Here is a 23,963-nt window from a genome sequence, read left to right as displayed (position 1 = left end):
AATTTGTTCACAGCATTGTGCAAAAGAACAAATACACCCTTATTTACAACAAACATAAACTCCCTTTGGGTAGAGCTGTGCACACAATATTGTAAACAATATTGCAGTACATATTGGAACTGAACATACACAACATACATAGTACTGTAATCATACATGCACATCCAGACGTTCCTCTCTGTCTGGTATTGTTCAATTTAGGAGACATTTTCAGGAAAAAAAGATTTGAAAAAATGTGTAAAATTTGCTTGACAGATTTTGACAACTAGTTCAACATTTTTGTATGTAATTACTCAAGCAATGAAATGAGGACTATTAGTTTTATATGGAATGACTATTCAGCATTCACAAGTATAGTTAATTTTGACTGACATGACATAAGCAAATGATAATGTTATAAAACAGCAGAGAGTTGTATGAAAGCAATTGATGCATGTCCAAAAGCATTTGCAATTTGTTGGAAGGAATGAGAAACTGCTACTATGATGTACACAAATGACTAAATGCTGTGGAGGTTGAACTAACTGTTGTGCAAATGTAAATAGTGATGTGAGAAATGCACCAAAGCGACTGAGAAAAACTGTAAACACCCTAAATCAATTAACCAAGAGTTTTTAGGCTTTTACAAACTATTGTACAACACCCTCCTTGGGTGTAGATGAAACTGAAATGTGTGATGAAGACTGGAGAAAAAAATCTCAAAAGGAGAGATTCAAACTGCAGTCTCGGCCTTAGCTGTATTGGACGGTTGAAACTTTTTTTCCCCAAAATTAGTCAATCTGCTGTTCTCTATCAATCATACTGTATGAGGCAATTCACAAAAAAAGAGTTACCAGAATCCCTTAATCAAGCTTTGATAACTGTTCTGTTGAAACCTGGTAAAGGTCCTAATTTATGTGCCTCATACCAGCCAATCTCATTGCTTAATTGCTAAATTTTCTCTAAGATGATTGCATTACATCTAGAGCGAGTCTTACCAAATCTAATCCATATGGATCAGATTTATTAAGAATACAGTAGGTCCTCTTTTGACAACACACGGAGGCTTGTGAATATCGTATTCTCGGCAGAACAAGTAGACTCCCCAGTGATTGCACTTTATCTAGATGCAGAAAAAGCTTTCAACCGAGTAGAATGGCTTTACTTGTTGGCAGTCCTGAAAAAATAGAATTTCAGTCCAAAATTACTTGACATTATCCATATGTTATAAAAGTCCATCTACAGTTGTCCAAACTAATTCCGATGTCATCACAATTTACTTTATCAAGAACAACCAGGCAGGGGTGTCCTTTTTCTCCACTACTTTTTGTATTGGCAGTAACCCTGGCCATTGCAATACGGACAAATTAGTCAATCTTGGGTCTAGAAATAGGAGGAGCTGAACATATTATGTAAGGGATAATGTACATTCAGAATAAACGCCGACAGGGTGATCGGGACCCCGACGCAAAGCATCTAAATAATAAGACACAAAATATTTTATTAGGTCTTTAAACGCAAAGCTTCCACGGAGAGAGAGCAGTTGCTAGCGTGGCAAATTCAAACTACAGCATTTCAACACATAGATAATTATGGGGATAAGAGATATTGATTTGAGATGAAACTGTTTTACTATCATATCTGTTTGTTATCTTATAATCCATTAGTGTACAAAAACAATAGTCACAAAATGGCAGCAGCAGCGTTTGTATGAAATGAGAGAGCAAGCTCACGATACTGGATGGAATATTTAAGTAACTGTGTACACAAAATATTGATTTGACTGAGTTTTAAAGGTATAGCGGAGGATCTTTCCAAATTTTAGATAAGACCCGCCCTCTCCACTTTTTGAAAAGTTTGATTGATTCACCAGAATGATTGACAATTAGGAGGACCAATAGTTTAGACTACCCACCAGGAAGTAAAACATCCTCCGCTATACCTTTAATATTTTATTAGCTCACCAAACGCAAAACTTCCACGAAGAAAAAATCATTCCTAGTGTATAGTCCTGCTGATGTCAGTAACCCGGATTAGCCTGTGTTATCTATTTTAGCGGTTATCAGGGAATAACATTCCACTGGATGGTGCGATTGACCAATCAGAATCAAGTATTCCAAAGAGCTGTGTAATAAATCATTATATTGCTGTTGACATCATGTTATATCTTACTAACCCGGAATTATCTCTGCCTACTTACTTTGTCACAAGTATTGGAAAAATTTAGATCAATAACTGGCTATAAAATTTATATGAATAAAAGTGTTATGATGCCAATGAATTTAGTTGCTGAAAAAATGCCCTTAAAAAATGTCCCCTTCATATGGAATCCAGGAAAAGTTGTGTATTTAGGACTAAATATTTCTACGAAATTGGAGGAGACATAATCTTTAAATTATACCCCATTACTTAAAAAGCTAATAAGAGACTTAGAAAGGTGGAAATCACTGCCTCTGTAATTACACTGGCTATGTAAATTGAGAAAAAAACTAGTGATCTTTCAAAATGTTCATATTTATTTCAAACTCTTCCAGTCCCTATACCACGAAAGTTTTTTAACCTCTATAGCTTGATTAGAAAATTCATTTGGAAAAAACAAAACACCATGGGTTAAATTTAAGTTATCACATATGCCATTTAAGAAAGGAGGATTACAATTGCCAGATTTCTTACTTTATTTTTGGGCAGCGCAAATGAGAGCAGTATGATTATGGATACATGGGTACAAAGAAATTCCCCTAGATAAGGCATCATTCATTCTCCAGACCTGTGTTGTGGAGAAGGTCAGCAATCCATTTGTCAGTAGGTTGGGGTCAGAGATCAAGAAAAAATTTAAATGGCTATTGCCAATATATAATAACACTCCATTTCACTATAACCTGGCTCTTTCAGAGATGGAATAACACAACATTGGTATAAAAAGCATTCAAGTATTTGGTGATTTGTATGAGGAAGATATACTCATGAAATTTGAACAATTGAGTGCAAAGTTTTTTTCTCCCCACAAAATACTTTTTAAAGTGTACCATCAGGTGTACATTGCTACACAAGGTGGTCATTTATTGTCTCTTATTTCTATCCCAATAGATAACATTTTTTTCTTTAAGATTTTTGCAATTATCCTGTGGTTTTATCATCTCCAGTGTGAAGAGTGTGGAGTACTTCACTGCTGTTTCCACTGATTGTTAATGTAGGTTTTTTCCATAAAGCTTATCTCAATTTAAACAAACAAATACCTCCCCAATAAAAAAATTAACCTTTAATTAGTGTTTGGGGTCATACAGACCCCAATGGATTTTTCCTTCATTTTTTAAAAGTGTTAACTTCATCTCAGGGGCATGAAACTCTGGGACTTTTCCTAAATAATCTATCTAAACATGCACAAAAACACTGGGCTTGATTTGGTTGTTCTAAAGGTGTGTACATTTTTTTTTACCTTTTAAGGTGTTTGGGGTCAAAATGACCCCACATTGAAAATGAATGGGAAAATGAAAAAAATGACTTTTTTTTATTTTATTTGTCAAAAAAAATAAAATAAATCCATTATAAATCTGAAAATTTCTACATAGAAACCAAGGTCTGGTCCTAGAGCATAAATAAAAAGTAGAGCGAACTTTCTATCTCATACACACACACACACACACACACACACACACACACACACACACACACACACACACACACACACACACACACACACACACACACACACACACACACACACACACACACACACACACACACACACACACACACACACACAAACACATAAACAAACACACAAATGTATGTGTTTGCAACAGAGAGCATTTTTACAGAAATTGGCAAATAAAATAAACAAAACTGGCATAAATCTAAAAGAAATTACATTTAAATCAAGGTCTGGTCCTAGAGCATAAACCCAAAGTGGAACGAACTTTCTATCTCATACACACACACACAAACACACACATGTATGTCACTGCAACAGAGAGTATTTTTATAGAAATTGGCAAATAAAATAAACAAAACTGGCATAAATCTAAAAAAAATTACATTTAAATCAAGGTCTGGTCCTAGAGCATAAACCCAAAGTGGAACGAACTTTCTATCTCATACACACACACACACAAACACACACACACACACACACACAAACACACACAAACACACACATGTATGTCACTGCAACAGAGAGTATTTTTATAGAAATTGGCAAATAAAATAAACAAAACTGGCATAAATGTAAAAAAAATGTACATTTAAATCAAGGTCTGGTCCTAGAGCATAAACCCAAAGTGGAACGAACTTTCTATCTCATACACACACACACACACACACAAACACACACATGTATGTCACTGCAACAGAGAGTATTTTTTATAGAAATTGGCAAATAAAATAAACAAAACTGGCATAAATCTAAAAAAATGTACATTTAAATCAAGGTCTGGTCCTAGAGCATAAACCCAAAGTGGAACGAACTTTCTATCTCATACACACACACACACAAACAAACACACACATGTATGTCACTGCAACAGAGAGTATTTTTTTTGAAATTGGCAAATAAAATAAACAAAACTGGCATAAATCTAAAAAAAAATTACATTTAAATCAAGGTCTGGTCCTAGAGCATAAACCCAAAGTGGAACGAACTTTCTATCTCATACACACACACACACACACACACACACACACACACACACACACACACACACACACACACACACACACACACACACACACACACACACACACACACACACACACACACACACACACACACACACACACACACACACACACACACACACACACACACACACACACACACACACACACACACACATGTCACATATGCAACATGGAACAAGCTTGTTGAATGAATGATTCTCTATGGCCCTCTATTGGATATCTTTGGCCATTGCACTTTAATTCCTTTCCTATAAGAAATAAAGTTTTTCAACTAACCTTTAGATGGCAGTGTTCTATCCCTAACACATGGAGCAATGTCCAGAAACTATTTATATTTAATTATGATCATCATTTAAGTGATTTTTTCTTTTAAAAATCATTTTTCATGAGCCAATTAATGGCCTAGTTATGTATTTGTGCAGTAAATAGGTAAAAAACTTCAAAATTTCCACAAAAACACAGCATAAATGGATAGTTTAGAAGTAAATAAAAAAAAAGATATATAGTTTTCCATATAAAAAAATTATATTTCCTTATGCAATTGCTCTTTAAAAGTTTGGGGTCAAAATGACCCCAAACACCTTAAGTGTTGTCCTTTTTTAACAGTGATTTTAAGAAAGTTTACTTTGTACGTGACCTCCCCCTCTCTCTCTCTCTCTCTCTCTCTCTCTCTCTCTCTCTCTCTCTCTCTCTCTCTCTCTCTCTCTCTCTCTCTCACACACACACACACACACACACACACACACACACACACACACACACACACACACACACACACACACACAGAGAGAGAGAGAGAGAGAGAGAGAGAGAGAGAGAGAGAGAGAGAGAGAGAGAGAGAGAGAGAGAGAGAGAGAGAGAGAGTCAGAACTCAAGAGCTGAGCCAGAGAACCAGATAGATGAAGCTTCAAAGTTGCACTTTACAGTTAAGTCAAATCCGTTTGTTCATTTGGCTGGAAGCTAGTTATTTTACTTTATAAAGTTTTAATTATGGATATTTTTCTTAAACAAACTCATCGTTTTGCTTCAGAAGTCAAGTCAAGTCAAGTTTATTTGTATAGCGCTTTTCACAATACAGATTGTATCAAAGCAGCTTCACGTTAAATTAAAATAATACAACAAAGTTTGTTTCAAGAGGAATTTATTGATGATAAAATTAAATTAAATATCCCCAAAATATCCCCAACTGAGCAAGCCAAAGGCAACAGTGGCAAGGAACCGAAAAACTCCATCAAGTGACCTAATGGTGTCCTAAAACTCCATCAGGTGACCTAATGGAGAAAAAAAAAACCTTGGGAGAACCCAGGCTCAGTCGGGGGCCAGTTCTCCTCTGGCATTTATGAGCTAGAGGCCGGATTGTAGTTTGAACTGTAGGATTATATGAATGCCTGGCTGAAGAGATGAGACTTTAATCTAGTTTTAAACTGTGAGAGCGAGTCTGAGCAACGAACAGTATCAGGAAGACTATTCCAGAGTTTTGGAGCCAAATGTGAAAATGCTCTCCCTCCTTTGGTGGTTCTGGATATCCTAGGTATGACCAAAAGCCTTGAATTTAGTGATCTTAAAGAGCGCGATGGATTATAGGGTGATAGAAGATCCGTTAAATAGACTGGAGCTAAGCCGTTTAGGGCTTTATAAGTCAGTAGCAATACCTTGTAATTAATACGGAACTTTATAGGTAACCAATGCAGTGATGATAAAATCGGTGTTATATGATCATATTTTCTTGATCTCGTAAGAACTCTAGCGGCGGCATTTTGGACTAACTGTAGCTTGTTTATTGAGGATGCAGGACAACCAGCTAATAAAGCATTACAGTAATCCAGTCTCGAGGTCATGAATGCATGAACTAACTTTTCTGCATCAGAAACTGATAGCATATTACGTAGCTTAGCAATGTTTCTAAGGTGGAAAAAGGCTGTTTTTGTAACATATGAAATATGATTTTCAAAAGACAGGTTGCAATCGAGTATAACACCCAGGTCTTTTACTGTAGAGGATAAAGTAACAGGACATCCTATGATGTTAAAGTTGTATTGTGCGAGGTTTTGTGGGCGTTTTTTTGAACCGATAAGTATTACCTCTGTCTTGTCTGGATTTAATAAAAGAAAATTACGCGTCATCCAATCTTTTATATCTTTAACACACTCTGTCAATTTAGAAAATTTAGCGTTTTCATCCGGCCGTGATGAAATATATATTTGAGTGTCATCAGCATAACAATGGAAACTAATTCCATGTTTCCTTATAATATTTCCAAGTGGCATCATATATATTGAAAATAACAGAGGGCCTAATACAGATCCCTGCGGCACTCCATAGTTTACTGGAGTTATGATCGATTTTTCTCCATTTAAATAGACAAAATGGTAGCGGTCAGATAGGTATGATTTGAACCAGCTTAGTGCTTGTCCTTGAACACCAGTATCATTTTGTAGTCGATCTAAGAGTAATGTATGATCTATAGTATCGAACGCAGCACTAAGATCAAGTAAAACTAGTATTGAGATACAGCCTTGGTCAGAAGCTAAAAGTAAATCATTTGTGATTTTAACGAGCGCAGTTTCAGTGCTATGATGCGGTCTGAATCCAGACTGAAACTTTTCATAGATATCATTTTGTTGCAAGAAAGAGCCCAGTTGAGCGGACACCACTTTTTCTAATATTTTAGACATAAATGGAAGATTTGAAATGGGTCTATAATTTGCTAGATTATTATGATCTAATTGTGGTTTCTTAATGAGAGGTTTTATAACTGCCAGTTTAAATGTTCTTGGAACATGACCTAAAGATAAAGACGAGTTAATAATATTGAGGAGAGGCTCTTCCACTACAGGTAACACTTCTTTCAGTAGTTTAGTTGGTATAGGATCTAATAAACATGTTGTTGTTTTAGATGAAGTGATAAGTTTATTTAACTCTTTTTGTTCTATAGTTGTAAAGCACTGTAATTGTTCTTGCGGGGTGATAGTTGAAGCTGAATTATAAGGCGCGATTGAAGATTGAACGTTTACAATTGTGGTTCTGATGCTTTCTATTTTCTCAGTGAAGAAGTTCATGAAATCATTACTACTGAACTGTAACGGGATATTTTGTTCGGGTGACGTCTGTTTATTTGTTAGTCTAGCCACGGTGTTAAATAAAAACCTTGGATTGTTTTGGTTGTTTTCTATTAGTTTGCGGAGGTGCTCAGCCCTGGCCGCTTTTAGGGCCTTTTTATAACGTGACATACTGTCTTTCCACACGATTCTAAAGACCTCTAAATTAGTTTGTTTCCATTTACGCTCTAAAATACGGGTTTCTCTCTTTAGAACATGCGTAGTATTGTTGTACCATGGTGCTTTATTTTTTTTTTATGATGAATTTCATAATATGTCAATTTATGATTTTTTTTATGCTTTTTTTTTTAGAAGGCCTTCATTAACCCCCCCGGAGCCGCGTGGAGCACTTTTATGATGGATAGATGCACTTTTATGGACTTCAAAACAGAAACGGCCATTCACTGCCATTATACATTTTTTATATAACTCTAATTGCATTTGTCTGAAAGAAGAATATCATATACACCTATAACTTGAGGGTGAGTAGCCTAAATCATGGGCTAATATAAATTTTGGGTGAACTATCCCTTTAAGGCTAACCCTATTTACAAAACACTTTTTTTGTGTGTGATAAAAACAGAAATACACAGCATAGCCTTTACAGACCAAGTAAACTTAACTAATGCCAAGTTGTTAGGCGGAGCTCGTATAAGTCATGCCCCAATGCTTCACCTAAACTGGATTGTAGTCTGTTACTAACCTGATCGCAGATTTGTGGTAACATGGATTTAACATAATCTAGACTCAATAGTTTCAGAGTAGGTCAGAATATAATCTTATGTAACAATTTATTATTAGTCAGGCAAATGTATCATGCCCTGGGCGATGGCACACCCACAGTAAGCAAAATATCTCTAACTTATAACTGATTTTATTCTTCATTATTTTTTTTGCCTAGTCTTTGATGCTCAGACACTATAACTAAATGTTCTAGCAACACAACTGAAAATCCCCATGACTTTTTAGTGACATTTTAAGGTGGTATCATTATTTTTTATGCATCATTTAAAAATTTATATTCTGGGTTTTCTATTGTCATGTGAACCAATAATACGTTTAGTAAGGGGTGGTGAGGCTATCAGGTGAGAATAAGCTGTTTTCATATCGTTTAGTGAGTTTGAAAATAATACAATGAGTGCAGATTCGACATCACTTTGCCTCGTTTCAGTGACTAGAGCATACGTAGCTCGTGTCAGACAGGCTGGATTCTGCTGGGTCATGATACTCGCTAACTGCTCTATTCTTTCTCCATTAGGTTGAAGACTTAAACTAATGATGACAAGACAAAAGGATGACTAAACGGATTTATGCGTTTCAGCGCATAACAAATGCAGGATGTCTGTTTCCCTCGATGAAGAAACGGCGCCGTGATTACGTACAAGTTGGTGAATACGGAGAATGCGTATTATACGCAGGAATCTGTCGTAAAATACGTCCTGGGCTCTGTACTCCGGCGTGAAAGTAGAGAATACGAGTGCCTCAGATGATCGCATAGGATATTTTCTCAACCGCAACCGAGCTTAAGTTAGCAGCCGTGAACGGAACACACAGAGAGTCCGAGGGAATCCAGTGGATTTCTGGCGGAGGCCATATTATGCCGCTTGAAAATGTACCCGAATAATCGGATGACAGCACTCCAATCCATCGAAGGAAAACTTTCGAGTTCAGTTTAAACGGTGGGCTTGCAATAAAAGGAGGTGGTGTGGCTAACAGGATCCCGAGGGCTGCTGTGAACCGAGGAGCTGTGGGCTAGCATGGTGCTAACATCACACATGCAGCCGAACTACATCGATTGACTGAAAGACTGCGTCGCTTCTCGGGTCTGCTAATGTTCATGAGGCGTGTTTGGGTCCTGCGTTCTCAAGATCCCCACTCCCTTGTAGGGAGACCTGAATCCGATCTGCTTTACGGGCCATATATTTGCCTAGCTTGACTGTCATTTCATGTATGGATGGACGCGTGCATGCTTTGACAGAATCCTGCGTGCATCGTTGCAGCGGCACAGAGCATCCAAAGGAGGGGCTCTTACTCTAGCAAATATACATTGGATCCGTCGAAGCATTTAATTTGCGGAGACTCGCGACTGCTCGTCTCCCTAAGAACACTACGTAAGGCGTCAGCGTACCCTACGTCTTTTCGAAGGAATAATATCGGGTGACATTGCAGTCTCTCCCCTCTCTCTTGGAGAGATATAACGTAAGCTATTCTCGCTTGTTACGTCTGTGAAAGGAAGGGAAGGTGGAGCATTGCCCGTCGTACGTGCTGACGCAGTGGGATTTCTACGTGTGGTCTGCGTTTCGACCCGCCCTTCCCGCGGTGACGGTGATGGGTCGGAAGCGGTGTGTCGGTGCAGATTGTTCGAAGATGGCGGCCGGGTGCTGCGGGGTGAAGAAGCAGAAGTTGTCGGGATCCCCCGGTGCGGGGGGTCCCGGCGGGGCGGGGAGCGGGGTAGCCGGGACCGGACATTGTGGATCGGAATTGGGGATCGGGTCGTCTTCGACTGTCGTGGCCGGGAACGTGAATCGGGTGAACGGCCTGGGGGGTTCAGGGGGTAGTAGTAGTAGCAGCAGCAGCAGCAGCGGCAGCAGCGGCGGCAGCAACACCAATGTTCTGTCCCCAACTCCAGGAGGCTACAACTCAACGGGCCTCTCCCCGACTCTCAGTCCCGGACCTGGCTCGGGAGGCAGGAAAATGGTCGTTTCGGCGGAGATGTGTTGTTTTTGCTTCGACGTGCTTTATTGTCATCTATACGGATACCAGCCTCCTCGAACACCCAGGTTTACAAACGACCCCTAGTAAGTAACGTTAGCAAGATGGCTATTTTGACCTGGTTTGCCTCAACAACAGATGGTGTTTCCTTTTTCTGTGCAGTAACAAACAAAGTTTTGAGTATTCATGCTCCTCGGCGAAGTTTTGCTCGTGCCCATCTTGGTCTAATGCCTTTTTTTTTCGTAATGTTAATGACTTTGTTTGATGTCCAAACCAAATGCAGTAAGGAATAGTTTACTCGCTAACCCAAGCCCTCCCGATGAGCTGTTGTTTGCCATGTTCCCAAACTCGAGGTTTCTGAGGAGTTTTAGAAAAAAATCGTTAATGTATAAACACCCGCTAGTCTAGTCGTATAGATTAATTTTATCTATGGTTAAATGTTAATTTTGACATAATATACATTTGAAGGTTTAAAATATTTAGGATGTATGATTTAGAAGACTAATTACTAATTATTACTATTATAAGGTGTAATTATCGATCACTAATTTAAGTTACCCGATAATTAGGTAGTAAGTTAGAGCTGATGTATTTTTTTTTTTTCTGAAAGAGATTAAATGGGTGTTAGCCTGCTCTTCTTTATTCAAGCTTCTCTGCAAGCTAACATGCTAAGCAACGTTAGCCAGCTCACACGGTTCACATTTCGGCGAATATTTGACTTTTTCTGTTTATTTACCCTCAGATCCCTTTCTTTTTTTAATTCGTTAGATTTTTTTTTTTAAGAAACAGCGAGTAATATTTCGTTTTGATAATAAATAAAAAAAAAAAAAACTACTGCTGTTAGTGGTTAGCCAACATGAGCTAGTAAGCTAACAAAACCCAGAGTTGTTTACGTTTCCTTTAGATATTTACATTTGAAAGCTCTCTTGCGGTGTTTTTCATTCAAGTTAGCAATAAATAAAAAATAAAAAACAAACAAACAAAAAAAAGTGATACCAGGACACATAACATTTAACTGTTAAATCACAAACAGTTTTATATTTTGTCACTTGCCAAACACTTAATATTTATTATTTAGGACCCTTTCAGGTAAGCTGTTTACTCGCTACAGGTCGTATGTTATTTTTATTTAATTTTTTTAATAAAAAGAACGTTAAAGGAATGTGTATCTTATCAGGTTAGTCAGGGTTCGTCGAACTAGGTAATGAATGTCTTCACTGCAGTGCCTCCCTCTGCTGTTGCTGAAAGACACTGACCAGATTTGGACTGTACACACACACACACACACACACACACACACGCACGCACGCACACACACACACACACACACACACACACACACACGCACGCATGCATGCATTTAAGCTAGATAGTACCATAAGTTTCTGCATTACAAAAATATGAAACCGTTGTCTTGGTCATAGTCAACTGTTATTTGGCCATAGACAATTATTTGCTGACACCTCAAATTCCGTGAGACGATTAGAATTCGGTTTGATTCTGGAGTATGTTGATCAGTTAGATTCATATTCTGATATTATGTGCCTATTTTACAAAGAAATAATTTTTTTTCAACTTACAAATGTAACCAAAATATGTAACATGAACATTTAACTGTACTCTCTAAACATTGCACATCCTGTATCCCAATTGGGACATCCACAACAAAAATACACAATAAACAAAAAATCTAATAAAAAAATCTGATGACAGCATGACAACATTCTAGAAAGTCTTTCATGCTTCTGTGCTAAAATGTGCAATGTGTAAAATCTAGTGCAAATCCTCATTGGGAAACAGAAGTACTCCACATCATATTTGTTATATGGCTTAAAGCTGCAGTCCGTAGCTTTTTTGGGTTAAAAATTATCCAAAATAATTTTTAACAAGTACATAACCAGACAGTTTTCAAAACGATCTGCTTGCCGTAGCTCGATTCAAAATAGTAAGCTTGTAATAATGCTTTTAATTCCAGTTGTACTGGTGGATTTCCGCGGGAAATTCGAGCATGTCTTTGCATCATTACGTCACATCTGTACACATAAAGAAGGTGTCTCGGCTCGTAGGCTATATTGAGTGTGAGGGTGTTGGTGGTGGCGTGACAACTGGAGATTCAAGTCAAGTCAAGTTTATTTGTATAGCGCTTTTCACAATACAGATTGTATCAAAGCAGCTTCACAGTATTAAATTAAAATAATACAACAAAGTTTGTTTCAAGAGGAATTTATTGATTGATAAAATTAAATTAAATATCCCCAAAATATCCCCAACTGAGCAAGCCAAAGGCAACAGTGGCAAGGAACCGAAAAACTTCATCAAGTGAGATTCACCCGTTGTAAAACGCGAAAGACTTCGGACTTGGCGGGCCCATGCGAAAACAAGGACAAATATCGGAAGGGCATTAAATGTAGTCACGCAATGCTGATGTTGTTGACATTAACAATTTGAGAACAAAGTATAATTTGCTAGCCTGGCTAACGTCAGACCTCGTCTCATTGAGACGTGGTCTGGGAACCACATGTTCATTTTCTCGTATTTGAGGCGTGGTTTACGAATGCCCAGAGCCGTTTATTGGGCGCTACGAATGTCTATCAGATGCGCCTGCACGTAGCTCATAGCCAATCGTTTCAATTATACCAGATGACGTATGTAGAGCGGCAGAAATCCGACGAGGAAGAAGACGAAATAAACTTGCGTTCTAAACTACTTAGAACACTATCTAAGGCTGCATCAAAAGGCAACTTCGCGTCTGATGCCATGTTGGATCCATAGATATAAACAAACTGCTTCGGTGTGTCGCATAGACGTCGTCGTCGTCTTGCTGCTCCCCCGTTCTGTGATTGGTTCCCTTTTTGAGAGGAAAATCTGGTCCATGGTATCCAGGCTGCCTAGCAGCGTGAATAAAATTGCGCTGCGCTCAAGGCAGCATGGGGAAACCCAGGCTAATAATTTGCACGGTTTGATGTGATATAAGCGATCGTTAGATTTAATCGGCGCGATTTACTGCAATGCTTTTTTCCCCTTAGTTGGTCAGAACAAAAGTGGATGTTACTTGTTCAGATGACATTTTCCGGTGAAAATTATTATGTTGGTCATACTTTCAAAAAGTAGAATCTGTGATTGCGAATGACAGTATCCACACCACAGGTGATTGACAGCCGTACATTCTTCTCAAAACATTAGATTCATCCGCGCTGTGCACAACGCACGTAAAGTTGATAATTCAGCGAACAACTGCAATTGCAGATTTCAAACAGAGATGGCAACAAAGAGAAAAAACGTCGGACTGCAGCTTTAAACCCGAATATAGACCTTGAACTGAATTTGATGTGCATGTAAAAATAGTCATTGAAGTTTAAAGGGATAGTTTTAAAAGGGATTACATTTTTGGTGCACTATCCCTTTATCAAAGACTTGCTTGCTGTCTGGATGAACCTTTTTGCAAAACGGAAATACTTTTACAAATAAGGATACAGCCTTAAAGGAACACTCCACTTTTTTTTGGGAAATAGGCTCATTTTCCAACTCCACTAGAGTTAATCAGTTGAGTTTTACCGTTTTCGAATCCATTCAGCCGATCTCCGGGTCTGGCGGTAGCACTTTTAGCATAGCTTAGCATAGATCATTGAATCTGATTAGACCGTTAGCATCTCTCTCAAAAAAATGACCAAAGAGTTTCGATATTTTTCGAAACTGTGTCGGCAGCAAAGTTCCTTGATTATTACGCAGGATTGAGAGTATAGGTTCTAGCCATATCGGCCTAGAAAATTAGCAACTTTTCCTTTCTCATCGGTCTTAGTACACAATGTAACTACAGGAGAAACTCTTTGGTCATTTTCTTGAGAGAGATGCTAACGGTCTGATCAGATTCAATGATCTATGCTAAGCTATGCTAAAAGTGCTACTGCCAGACCCGGAGATCGGCAGAATGGATTCGAAAACGGTAAAACTCAACTGTTTAACTCTAGGGGAGTTGGAAAATGAGCCTATTTCCAAAAAAAGTGGAGTGTTCCTTTAAGATTTAAGTCATGGCTCATATTAGGGCTCCACAATAATCATTAAACTGATAATAAAGATTATTTTGCGTGAAAATTATAATTGCGATTATTAATCATGATTAATAATATTTGAATAATAATAATTAGGGCTGCCACCGACTAAAGATTTTTCTAGTTGAATAGTAGCCGTTCATTTAAGCCATTAGTCGACTAATTGCACGTTTATATTAAATCAATTAATGGTAATAACAAACCACAATGGGCCAACAGTTCACAGAGAACAATACGCGAGAAAGCTCATCCTGTTTGTTTTCTTTTTTACAAAAGCACAATGTTTGTTATTTTGATTATACAGTAATAAAAGTAGAATTATGTTATGATGAAGTTACTAGTGCTGTCAAAATTAACACGTTAATGCATGCGATAAATTTCAGTTTAACACATAAAAAATATTTAATGCACCATCCATTTTTTCCCGTCATCTTTTAGCTAGTGTTACATTATATAATCACTCTCTCATTCATGCAAATGCTTTTCAAGCGCGATAAGACACAAAGGAGAATGTAGGGCTGTACTGGCGCGCATTTGTGAATCTCCTGTCTATTGGCGCTTTTCCACTACACAGTAGCAGCTCGCCTCGGCTTGGCTCGACTCGCCTCGCCTTTGTTTGGTTTTCCACTGTGTAAAAGTTGTACCTGTACCTGCTTCCAGTTACTTTTTTTCGTACCACCTCCGGCGAGGTTCTAAGCGAGCTGAGGCGATACTAAAATGTGACGTGAAAACACGGCAGACTGCTGATTGGTCAGAGAGAATCGTCACTATTCACTGCGTCATCATTGCACGCGCCAGACGGAGTATCCTGAATAAAAAACAGCAAAAACTAAACCATCCAAAAACAGCATACACTCGATTTCCTCCATTGTCCTGTGTGTGTGGGTAGCGGGTGTGTCGCGTAGAAGTCACGGCAGTTTCCTGTGGCGTCGCTATGACGACCAGGTACTATTGTGGAGGTACTATCTGCAATTGAAAACGGAGCGAAAAGCGAGTCGAACTGAGCTGGTACTGGTAATGGAAAAGCGCCATATGTGACACACATACGACTTGTGCGCACAGAAAGCCATTTTAGACAGAGCTTGAATGGACAAAAACACACATAATTGTGCCAAAATTCACGTTTTGTCGAGTATCCTCACAAGCACAGTCTTAAATGGTTAGTTTGCCAAAAATGAAAATTCGCACCCGTTCCACACTCGTTCCACACCCAAGACCTTCATTCATCTTCGGAAAAAAAATTAAGATATTATTTGTGATGAAATCCGAGAGCTTTCTGACCCCCCATAGACTGCAACTTCATAGTCACTTTTTGAGCCGATTTTGAGCTTTGTAACCTTGCAGATCTTTTTTATGCTCAAACAGCAACATTACACACTAACTAAAGTTGAAAAAGTGAAAAAGCATAATAAGGACCCCTTTAACCTGGATACCGAAGCACTGAAGCGTTCTTTGTTTAAATTAGCTCAAAGTTACAGTTAGATGCAATGTAATGTAATAAGCTTGACAAACTATACATTAAAAAGATCTAAGGGCGTTTTCACACCTGAAAGTCCGCACCAAGGTCCAAACCAAAGTTCATGTTTTGATACATTTTATACATTCGGTAAGTTTTGGTTTGGTTTCGCATTGCAATTATGTGAGCGCGCTAAATAACTTCACATGACATACTTGTGTCCTGTCATCTATGTGGGCTGCATCTTGACATTGATTGGTTTGTAAACGGACGTGCGTCTGACATCAGCGTGTTGTCAATTCAGCAGGTAACTTTGACAAGAATAATAAAAAACCTTTGACAAGAATGAATGAACAGACGCATATCGTTGCCACTATACTGTTATTATTACGGCATTACTACCTGCAGCACCAACTATACTCGAGGCTAGTTCAAATTCGCCAAATGAACGTCCTCGTTGTGCAAACATTTTATCGTTGCGGGCAGGAAAGGAAAAGTCTACAATAGGGCTGGGATAAACGATTATTTTTTAAACGATTAATCTAGCGATTATTTTTTCGATGCATCGATTAATCTAACGATTCATTTTTCCAGACCGATTCGATTTCGATTCGATTATCGATTATCTCCCCATTAATTGACTACTAACAATTTATACATGTTGATTTACATATCTGAATGAAAAAACATGAATTCCTTAACATTGCAATATATGTTTATTGCTCTTAAAATTACAAAATAAAAGACTATACAAGTGCAAAGTAATGCATTCTTAGTCAGAGATAGCATTCAATAAAACCTTGAAGCCTTGAAAACACATAGCTTACTGAAACAAGCTTACTGAAAAAAAGTTCTTTCAGATGAAAATAACAACAACTTGATGACTAGCATTCAATAAAAAAATAAAAAAGGTCACCCAAAATACTTGTTTAGAGCAACTGAAAGAATACAGTAACCAATGTAAACTTGAGGGCTTTAAGCTAATACAGAGAGTGCTTTTCCAACAAAAAATAAATAAAAATTAACAGTGGGAGCCAGCAGCCTGTCATGGAGAAAAAAAAAATCTCAGAATGCTCCACGTGAAACTTTGGTGTTCCGGCCTTTTTCTATCGTGTCTAATGATTTTGGTTAATATGCACGAGGGAGAGAGCGAGAGAGCAAGACAGCGCTCGTGTAGTTTGAAGACTGTGAGTGTGCGAGCGCGCGTGAAACTTTGGTGTTTCGCCCTTTTTCTATCGTGTTTAATGATTTTGATTAATATGCACGAGGGAGAGAGAGAGCATGCAGCGCTCGTGTTGTTTGAAGACTGTGAGTGCGCTCGCGGCCGGGGCTCTCTCTCGTACGCGCCCCAGCAGTCATTCTATTCTACATCACTCACCGATCAAATAAGGCTTTGACAGCCGCCAAAAAAAAGATCAATGCAGAAAAACCCCTGGATTGGTTATATAACGTTGGACAGAATGTTGATCCGGCCATCGCGTATATTCAGCGCACATAAGGTAAACGTTTTTTAGAGAAATAAAAACAGGTCGACGAATCGATGCCCTCGACGCGTTGTCCCAGCCCAAGTCTACAAGCAATCCTGCGAGAACCACCGGAACTTCCGGTAAATGGTCTGAAAGTCCGAACCATACAGAAAATGCTTTCACACTAGAAACGTACCAAACCTTTGTTCAGTTTCATCCGGACCGAGACGACCTCTTTTCGTCTGACTAAATTTCGTGTGTTTGGTCCGGACCGTGGTCCGGGGGAGGTTTCACACCTGTAATTTTGATTCGGATCAAACTGAAAAGTCCGAAAATCTGGACCAAACAAGGTAGGTGTGAAAGGGCCCTAAGATTCAAGCTTCAAATGTTGACACCTGTCTTAAGCCTGGAACACACCAAGCCGACGCAGACGAACTAGCGCTGATGAAAGCCGACTGTGTTGTCGCCTCGCGTTGGGGTAAAAAGCTGCACTTGAACACACCGAGAGAACTACAGCCGACTGTCAGCTAGTATGCGCGTTCTGCGCCTGCGTGTAAATGAGACAGCTGTCTATTTCTACAGATATATTCGTCTATATTCGTCATTCAAAAAGGGAAACTGGCGCTGCCGGCTGCAGTTTACACAAACCGTAAACAAAGCAGTGCGTGCTTACCGTTTTGAATATCAATCCTGCTAAACACTGTCTTTATTCCACTCCTCTCGTGTTAATATTGAAATATTCGCCAAGGAACACTCAGGTAAGATGACATATCATTAGAACAGCCTTCTATCTGTACCGTTTTGACTTTGCTCGCTATTTTGCTATTATTCTCGTGCACTGACTCGGTCACTAAGCTGAACAGCCAATCAGAGTTCCCTCTTTCACCGACGGCCCGACGCCGATTCAACATGTCGAATCGGCCGTTACAAAGCCGACGAGGACCAATTTCAGCCGACGGTGCGGAACACACTGAGAAGATTTAGTCGGCCGACGCACGGAAACTGCCCGACGGCCGACCGTCGGCTTGGTGTGTTCCAGGCTTTACACTCAATCTTATAGTGAACGTAATTTGTAAATATTTGTCTCTATCTTTTGTTTGAAATATGAGCGTCAGCCGCCCCCATTCAGAAAAAATCTCCTGTAAGGTTGTCATGGAAATGCTTGACAAAACGTCCCTCAGGGCTTTTGTTCCAAAGCATGCACATTTGTAGAAATATTGATAGATTCTCATATGTTTGTCACATTTCTATACAGAAGAGTAATATTTATTAAATTTTTACCCAAAATGCGCCGATGTAATCATTGAGTGCTGGATACTGATGTACTGTGTTTTCAATTCATACTGGTAGCCTGAGGGCACCCTATGCACATTTACTCCACAAATGGAGATGAGGCATATCATGTCACTGTATATATATTGTTGTATGTATATAAATATATTTACTTGTTTTTCATCAATGTATTTTATAACAATACAAAGAGCAAGGTGGAACATTTGACCATTTATTTGTTCCACACTAAATGTTTATTTTCACTAAATGTTCAGGTTGTTTTATAAAATGACTGTGCACTCATGATTTTTCTAAAATAACTTTTGGTGCTGTATTATCCTCTAACCTAATTTATAATAGAATTTTTGCCATAGATTATGAACATAGCCATCTCTTACTGTGGCAGTCTTACTGTTGCAAATAAATATCATTTTGTTTTGACGGAGATGGTTGGTATTTTTCAATTCCAAAGAATACAAAGCCGACAAAGCTTAAATTTGTGGGCTCACGCACAACTCTCATTCGTCACAAATCCAAATGTTTGGCTGCGATGTAACATTTAAAGGTCCCGTTCTTCGTGATCCCATGTTTCAAACTTTAGTTAGTGTGTAATGTTGCTGTTAGAGCATAAATAATATCTGTAAAATTATAAAGCTCAAAGTTTATTTAACAGAAGTCGCCTACATCGAACGGCTCGTTTGGACTACATCCCTCTACTTCCTTCTTTAATGACGTCACTAGAACTGTTTTTTGACTAACCTCCGCCCAGAGGAATGCTCCCTCAACTCTACTGAAATTCGTTCATGTACAATGTGAGTTATGTACACTTCTTATAACTTACTTTGTTTACTCAGCTCTTATGGTGATTTTCTGAAGTAAAACTGATGCTTCATCTTTTGTGTGATGTACAATAAACTTTATTAAACTCATCAGTATATGTTTGATCATCATTCGGACCTGGTCCGAAACAGCAGATTTGTAGGCTATTAATAATGGATACATACAAGCAGATGACAAATACGTTATTATAACCGTAATTAAACTACTAAACTATACCTGTTCCATCTCTATACAGCACTCTGACTCTGTAGGCATTATTGTCCGACTCGAAATGAACACTGTTACTGAGAGTTTCTGATATTATCTTCATTCCGTGAGATGAAATTGTCCTGAGAGACTGAGCGCGAGCTCATGAAGCTCCGCCCCCTGTGTCGTCCAGCAGCAGCTTATTTGCATTTAAAGGGCACACACTAAAACAGCGCGTTTTTCTGAGCCCCAAAAACCGACAATTTAAACATGCTGTAAAAAATGATCTGTTGGGTATTTTGAGCTGAAACTTCACATACACACTCTGGGGACATCAGAGACTTATTTTACATCTTGTGAAAAGGGGCATAATATGGGACCTTTAATTGCTAACCTATTATTTATTTTGTAAACAAGGCTTTGTGCTTCACTCCTGTCATAATATTCATGTAAAACAGCATTCACATACAAAAAAAATGTGTTTTGGCGGACCACCGCCGGTGCTACTCAGCCACCGTGGTGGCGCTTTACAACCGTAGTGGTACGGTTGTCAAGTTTACCGGTACAGCCCTAGTGTTGATTTGTTTTTCAAAAGCATTTCTCAGGATTTCGCTTACTGCACCTTTAATACAGTGTCCTCTGTATTTGATAAAATTATTATATAAAATGTCTCCTATCTCCTTGGCATCCCGGTAACGTATTAAGCAAGAATTGGGCAAGTGTCATCTGTTTGTACAGATTTGGATCTCAATCCTATTTGTGGGTGCAAAGCCCTTTTGTATGTGATTTTAGTGGAAGCTGAACAGACTCTGGCTTTTAAATGATTAATTGGTTTTACTTTCTTCTGTGATTCTAGAATTAGATTTTGTTTTGTTGGTATACATTGTTTGCAGAATGTTCACACTTTGTCCTACTTTATGGTCCCTGATTTTACTGATGCTAATAGGTGTCCTTTTTTCTTTTCCAACAGCCCACTGTTTGTCACTTGGAAAATCGGCCGGGACAAGCGGTTAAGGGGTTGTATAGGTACATTTTCTGCCATGAACCTGCACTCAGGACTCAGGGAGTACACCCTTACTAGGTATGCCACATCTTTGAAATTCAGCTTTTCTCTCTCTAAAATGTCTCCACTCATATCATAAAATTACTTATTCAAGCTTATTTATTTGGATTTGGGGGGGATGAGGAACTTAGATTAGATTTGGACTTCTAATTAGATTTATTCCAAAAATATGAGGGTTTCCTGTTTTAACACCATATTACTGCATCTTGATTTAATTTCTCTGAAAACTTCTCTAAAAGACCTGCCCTTTTTAAAGTGGTGTATTATTACTGCAGCATTAGACCAGCTCCCTTTTTTTTTTTTAAGTTAACATTGTCCCACCCCAAACTATTGGTTGACCCAGAATTTTTAGGTGTCGAAATGTAAAATTTTGAAAGCGCCACAGAGGTTACAGGCTGTTAAAGACTGCGTTTAAACTGCAGGCATAAGTGGCCCAAATTAAAAAAAAATTGACCCAGATCTCCACATTAATTGTATTGATAATAATAATAATAATAATAAAAATATTAAATATAGCTGCAAGCAGCAATTAAGTGGGCAAGCACAAAGAAGGCACAATAAGTCATGCAAGCATGGCTGGGCATTAGAGCAACCGTAACAATGAGCAATTAAAGGCATATTAATATGATTTTAGGCAAAATGCCTGAAAAATAAAATAAATTGTGATTTAACGGTTTATCACTTTTGACCAATAGGTGGGGCTGTTACGAAACTGATGTGGTGTGATCAGAATAAGATGACTAACACATGCAAAGTTTGGTGTCAATATGCCAAAACACTGCAGTGATAAAGCCTCAAGAGTCATTTTGGCATCATGCCTCAACTTTGTTGCGGCGCTATACGAAAACGGTTTCATCTATCGACACGAAATCCATAACTTTTTGTTGGGGCGGTCTGAAGATGATACGATTCAATTTTGTCATATTCTTTTGCGTGTTATTCGAGAACGGGTAGACGAATTGAGGAAAAAAGGATTTTGTTTCTATCCCTTACGGTTCTAAAGTTATTAGCATAAACGTGAGTGCAACTTTGGACAGTTGGTGGCGCTAGAGGGTTGAGTTAGAGATTTCAAATTTGCTATGGTGACAGTTTAGACTGTCCTCTATGAGTGTGCCAAATTTCATAACTTTCCCGCAAGCGATTCTATGGGCTGGCAATGTGGGCAAAAAAAAATGCACATGTACACTTGCCGAATAAAGCTCATTCTGATTCTTAAGCTCAGTTATATACTCAGTTGTGTTCAAGTGAATAAGCGATGGGAATTTGCTTGCTTTGACTATCTCACCTATGTACATGTGCTGAATATGGTTACACTTGGCTTTAGTGGAATTATGCCAGTTTGAAATGGCACAACCTACATACAACTTTTCCGTTTTATTTCTTATTCAAAATACTCCCGCACCTCAGTTGTCTTTTGAGCTGTCATTTCTGTGACGCATGTGATCTGAGGTAAAATAAAAAAGATTAGGCCATATGTGTTAAACATATATAAAAGTGTTTTATTTTAATGTGCAATTTAAAATGATTTTAAATATAAATGTAACAATGTTCAAGGCTTAGGGAAGAATGGGGAACCGGTGAACGGTAAATGGAAGTTTTAAAAAATAAAACAGAAGTAAACGGCAGGTGCTTCAAAGCCGACTGCTGCCCATACATAGACAAAACGCAACATATATGTCCCAGGCCTGGTCTTCTCTCGTCTTTTACTGTCGTCACTCCTCCTCTTATCCTTTGGAGCTCCAGGGACTTCAGAGTGGTGTAGCTCGCAGTGACGTTCATTAACACTCGTGCCACCGGCCTCTCTCCGTTTCCACGGCTCGCGCCCTGCTCTTCACCGTAACATTAAAACGACGGTCATTTGAACGGTAAAATCTTGGGTATTTTTTTTTACTTTGTTACTGTACTTAAGTACGTGTTTCAAGCATCTGTACTTTATCAGAGTATTTGATTTTGGGAAACTTTTACTTCTACTTCTCTAAATTCCAAAGTGTAATATCGTACTTTTTACTCCACTACATTTCATAAAAACGTGTCGTTCCTCGTTATTTTGAACTGAAGAATTTGTTACCCTCTCCGAGATGCAATAGCGGTGTCCGATTTGTGAACAAGCTGATTCTTTTCAGTTAACCTGTTAAAGGAGAACTCCGGTCAATTTTAACATTGAGCAAATTTTTTTGTACATTTGGAGTGCTGTCAGTACAGAGAACAACGACAAAAATCGGTGTTGACTTCAATGGGGCATATTTTAAACCTGCTTTTAGCATCTTAACATCCTTGATGTGTCATTACAAGTGCACAGCCAATGTGAGTGATTCCTTTAAAGTGAACACGGGTCAATCTGACTGCAGTAGATGTGAAGAATATGAATAAAAATGAAGTTAATTCGGCCAGCGCTCATACCTGTATTTACATCCTGTTTTCGGTTGAAGTCCAAAGTAGTCGATTGTCGAGTTCACGCGCGTGATCATAGGTAACTAAACATATGCGCGTGAACTCGACAATCGATTACTATGGACTTCAACCGAAAACAGGATGTAAATACAGGTATGAGCGCTGGACGAATTAACTTCATTTTTATTCATATTTTTCACATATACTGCAGTCAGATTCAGCGCGTTCACTCTGAAGGAATCGCTCACATTGGCTGTGCACTTGTAATGACACACCAAGGATGTTAAGAGGCTAAAAGCAGGTTTAAAATATGCCCCATTGAAGTCAACAGAGTGCAAATTTTAAAAAGAGGATAACACGGTGTAGGCAACACCGATTTTTGTCGTTGTTCTCTGTATTGACAGCACTCCAAATTTACAAAAAAATTAGCTCAATGTTAAAATTGACCGGAGTTCTCCTTTAAATTGGTTCGCAAAGCACACTGAACAATTCTTTCGTGAATTGGACCTATCCGATTGCATCTGTTCTCGAGTCAGCAACTCACTGATTCAAATGATCCAGTCAGAGTGAGTCTCCGGTAAACAATTCACTGAATTCAAAAGTCTGACTCAGAATGAGCCAAGAATGGGAGATCCTCTAAGTTACTAATGCTGAATTTTAGGGTTTATTACTGTAAATGAGAATCATATTGAGGTCACGACTGGCAGTTGTTTGTGAACTAAATCTGTTGTAAAAGGGCGAGCTGTTTAAGCCCATTGTATGAAATGCTTGAAT

At 38.5% G+C, this 23,963-nt stretch overlaps 1 protein-coding gene and 1 long non-coding RNA gene across 2 annotated transcripts in view; one reads left to right on the top strand and one right to left on the bottom strand.

Annotated features, from left to right (window-relative positions):
• The first annotated feature begins 9,194 nt into the window (after positions 1-9,194).
• ammecr1 (AMMECR nuclear protein 1) overlaps positions 9,195-23,963 on the top strand; it is a 56,646-nt gene continuing 41,877 nt past the window's right edge. The window contains exons 1-2 of the mRNA XM_082141413.1: positions 9,195-10,552; positions 20,706-20,816. Of these exons, the coding sequence (XP_081997539.1) occupies positions 10,083-10,552; positions 20,706-20,816 (581 nt within the window). The 5' untranslated portion in view covers positions 9,195-10,082. The remainder of the gene's footprint in view (positions 10,553-20,705; positions 20,817-23,963) is intronic.
• LOC309478007 overlaps positions 12,835-23,963 on the bottom strand; it is a 114,329-nt gene continuing 103,200 nt past the window's right edge. Inside the window, exon 3 of the long non-coding RNA XR_014198745.1 lies at positions 12,835-13,408. This is a non-coding gene — a long non-coding RNA (uncharacterized lncRNA). The remainder of the gene's footprint in view (positions 13,409-23,963) is intronic.

The sequence above is a fragment of the Leuciscus leuciscus genome (genome assembly GCF_965113295.1).
Source record: "Leuciscus leuciscus genome assembly, chromosome: 16".
NCBI classification, from domain to species: domain Eukaryota; kingdom Metazoa; phylum Chordata; class Actinopteri; order Cypriniformes; family Leuciscidae; genus Leuciscus; species Leuciscus leuciscus.
This window is presented reverse-complemented; position numbering and strand designations above follow the sequence as displayed.